The sequence below is a fragment of the Drosophila teissieri genome, chromosome 2R (assembly GCF_016746235.2).
Source record: "Drosophila teissieri strain GT53w chromosome 2R, Prin_Dtei_1.1, whole genome shotgun sequence".
NCBI classification, from domain to species: domain Eukaryota; kingdom Metazoa; phylum Arthropoda; class Insecta; order Diptera; family Drosophilidae; genus Drosophila; species Drosophila teissieri.
The window spans coordinates 2210909-2215085 of NC_053030.1; the positions used below are offsets into that span (position 1 = coordinate 2210909).

A 4177-nucleotide genomic window follows, 5' to 3' on the forward strand; every position below is an offset into this window, starting at 1 on the left:
CAAAAGTTGTGTTTTATTAGGGTTAGAACTTACAGAAGATTATTGGGACACCACAATTAATTTCAACATTTGACGATCACAAACACATATTACAAACCACAAGGATTGGATTTCATGTTATAAGTAACAATTTTGATATTTGTTTATGCACTTTTTGTCCCTTTAAAGTTGAAAGATTTTTCAGCGGTTAACAAAAATTCGGTTATCGGTGTGGCAGCGCAAACGAAACAGCTGACTAAACAGCTGTTCACTGAACAGTGGCGCCCTCTTTTAAAATTTCAAGTACGCAACATGATAGATTGATGTTTTTTGAATACATTTCAATTTACAACAAATTTTTTTAACGACTTTTAAAAAATGGGTTTATTCCACCAAAAGTGGTCGTTCGCCCATAGTGCAACGGTTTAAAAAAACACATCTTAAAAGTACATAACTTCAGCTATCAAAAATCAAACTCTTCTTATTATGGTTGCTATTTCTGTCCCAATGAACGAAAATTCTGGTTGCGATATAATTACAATGTTCACAACTAAATAGTATGCGTAAATCAATGGAAAGTTATCAAATAAAAATAAAACAAGTAAATTAGTTTTATTGACTAATTTCTGTATTATATAGACAAATTATTCGTAAATAAATGTTGGGTTGACTTGGCTCGATTAACTGATCATAGACATGTTGGGTTAATGACACATTTATTCCATTTACTGAATCGACAAACTCTACAGTAAGATCCATTGGTATTTAAAAATAAAAAATTCTTTTCATAAAAACACAATTGCACTTCTTCGCACACAAGCAATCTAGGAAGGGGGTGTACCTGCGCGCACAAGCAGTCATAAGGATGATCGTAAGGGTGGGGGTGAGATTTCTGTTCAAGGATATGCACCTTACTCTGTCCTCAATTTTCTGCGAAGGTAACTGGTGGTTGGAACATTTGCTGAGAAATATTTACAAATATCATACAAACTGGTTATAGGGCCGTGTATACGTAAACGGTTCAATCACACCCAGCAATAAAGAAACGCAAGCTGTAGCAAATTTTCCCGTACCCTTTGACCGAAAGGCTATAAGGATTTTTTAGATTAACGTCATATTTTCGAAAGTTCGTTGATGGATATGTATATAATGATATATATAGCTAAGCTTTTGTCAAACAGTTAAAAACAGTTAAATATCACTCATTCCAACTGTAAGTTTCGTTGCTAGTAGCTAGGTGGGCAATGTTTCTACAAGACTATGAACGTCGAGATCTCAGGAACTATAAAAGCTAGAAAGTTGAGAATAAGCATACAGACTCAAGAGACATAGACGCATCGCAAGTTTGTCGATTCATGCTGCCACGCCCACTCTAACGCCCACAAACCGGCCAAAACTGCCACGCCCACACTTTTGAAAAATGTTTTGATATTTTTTCATTTTCTTATTAGTATTGTCAATTTCTATTGATCTGCAGAAAAACTATTTGCCACGCCCACGGTAACGCCCACAAACCGCCCAAAACTGCCACGCATATACTTTTGAAAAATGTTTTGACATTTTTTCATTTTTGTATTACATTTTTATCGATTTGCCAAAAGTTTTTGCCACGCCCACAAACCGCCAAAAACAGTCAATGTCGTAATTTCTCTTCGCTCTTTCACTAGCTGAGTAACGGGTATCAGATAGTCTGGTAACCCGACTATAGCGTTCTCTCTTGTTCGTTTTTTTTTGTTGTATCCTTATATTCATTTTTTTCGGTGACTTTTTTGGGTTTTTTGTGCAATAAAAAACAGCGAGAAGCGCTTTTACACATAACATCCTCATTTGATTCGACTTTTGTGAAATGATTTTTGGAAATGAAGACAGTCAATTTATGTAGATTCCTGGTAATAAAAAAAAACCTTTTTTCAGTGAAAATTTAAATTTGAGTAATTTTTTATGGATCTTGTAAGTCATATCGCCGCTGTAATCGTAAATTGTGTTTGTGGGCGTTGGAATGGGCGTGGCTCTGGAATCTACATGCTTAATTTTTAGCTTGTTCTTTTAGCTTTTTTAGTTCCTGAGATCGAGACGTTCATACGGACTGACGGACGGACAGACAGATATGGCCAGATCGCCTCAGCTAGTGACCCTGATAAAGATTTTATATACTTCATATGGTCGGAAGCGCTTATTTCTACCTTTTACATACTTTTCGATGAATTTAGTATCCCCTTTTACCAAAGACAGTTTTATAAGTGTTTTAGATACCTTATCTACTACATTGCAGCCAAAGTTCCTGTGGACTGAGGACACTGATAGTCTGTAAAATCGCCATAATGGAAATCAAAAAATGCAAACACGGACTATATGGTCCTCCATACCTAGGAAAAAGCAATGAATATGCAAACGGCAGAGTGAGAACGTCGTTGAATAATTAAAATCGAGCTGGATACCGTTTTTAAGCCAGCGGGAGTTCTTTGGTCGGATTAGAGATACCGGCAAACACTTTACGGCGTACAATTAAGTGCGGCTCGTAATCGGTCTGTCGTAATTATAGCGACGCGCCGCGAATTTATCTAGAGCAATTAACACCAAGTCAGGGAGAGCGAAGTCGTATATTTTACATTACGAAAGATGCGCAATTGGACCGGACGCATTTCAGCTTTAATTATAGGTATATAAAGGCAGAGAAAAGAATGGTACATGGTTTATTATATTAAATTATGTGCCAGGATTTTGCACCACAATAATTATGTAGTTCTCGGACGGCAGCACAATCACTTCATGCACCTTTGTTCGTAGACGTATTGTCATTAGCTCATTGCTAGCATCTAAATTTGTAATCATTTTGGCCGCCTTATAAGTTAAGGTGCTGATTAAAGCCGCGTAATGCACCGTCAAGGTGTATTCCATGGTAGTCTTGATTGGTATAGCGAACGGGTCCAAAATAATTATGCCAGCCACATTGGGATAGTTTTGGTAACGTTTTAGTAATTCCTCGATTTCCGCGGACATTTTAAGGACAGCAAAATACTTGTATATAAAATTTAATAGTAGAGGCTGTAGAGCTGATAAATGTGCTTTGATGTGAGTGTTGATTTATCGCATACTTAGGTGAACGATTTTTCGACTACTTTATATATTGTGTTCGCAGAAAGTTAAATAAAATAATATAAATTACAAAATTAAGTCACACGGTGGTTTGCCGTTTCTTTATAGAGGTAAGTCACATGGTCACCCATGTATAAGCCACCTAAGGACTTTATATAAGTGGTTCGGGCTCGACTATTATAGGGTATATACCTCCATGGGGGAAGTAGCATCGTAGCTTGTTTGAATATTAACTTAAGTGCCCTGAAATAATTGTACCTGTGCTACACAGCTCGATTTAGTATTCGACTTTTGAAATAACCCGCTAGCTTAGCGGGAAACATATATAAAATGCTACATTTCCTACACCTAGAACGTTTAAACCCTGAAGCTTAAACTGACAATCGCTGATAAGGTGTTTCAAAATTTTATGCACGCCCCATGAACTTGATTTGTTTAAACATTACGATCAACATTTTCTTCTACAGCTTCTTTTAACATGTTTAGATTTTCTACAGAAAAAACACATTTTAAGAAGATAAGATAGAATGATATAGATGACAGCGTGGGTAAATCAGCTTGCGCTGCATCTGTGTCTGGAAACTGTATGCTTAATCTCAACCTCATAGCTTTTATAGTTCCTTATATTTAAATGTAGATCTCTTTGACTCCAATTCCTATCAGTCCGCTTATATGTATCAGGGCTCCAAATATATGGATATGGACACATGTATGCTGCCTTGCAAATAGTACAAATATCGCTGCCAGAATCGAATAACGCCATAATCTTCACCATTATTTATTTTTTTTTTTGAATGCTTTGGTTAAGTCGTGGTTGATTGGAATTCTCGTTTTAAATTGCTGTGGGATTTGAACTAGACGGGCTATTCTCGTGGCATACGGGAAGTGTCCCAATCAAATCCCCATTTCAAAAAGAAAACATTTTCACTACTTTGGATCTAACAACCGCTTCTTCAACGTTCCGATTAAACCAGCATCTCGAAAGTATACTTCATTTGGAACTCAAACCGGAAAGTTTAAATTCGTTTACGTTTCGTTTGTAGGTTCATCATGGCAGTTTTAAGGAAGCTCATTCCATACCAATGTTGTCGTTCTGTACATG

General features: G+C 36.6%; 1 protein-coding gene across 1 annotated transcript; it reads right to left on the reverse strand.

The window, feature by feature from the left end:
* Window positions 1–2589: 2589 nt before the first annotated feature.
* Window positions 2590–3058, reverse strand: LOC122614649 (dynein light chain roadblock-type 2). Its single transcript, XM_043789265.1, has one exon. It carries the CDS (start codon window positions 2977–2979, stop codon window positions 2686–2688), a length of 294 nt encoding a protein of 97 aa, XP_043645200.1. The 5' UTR covers window positions 2980–3058; the 3' UTR covers window positions 2590–2685.
* Window positions 3059–4177: the final 1119 nt, after the last annotated feature.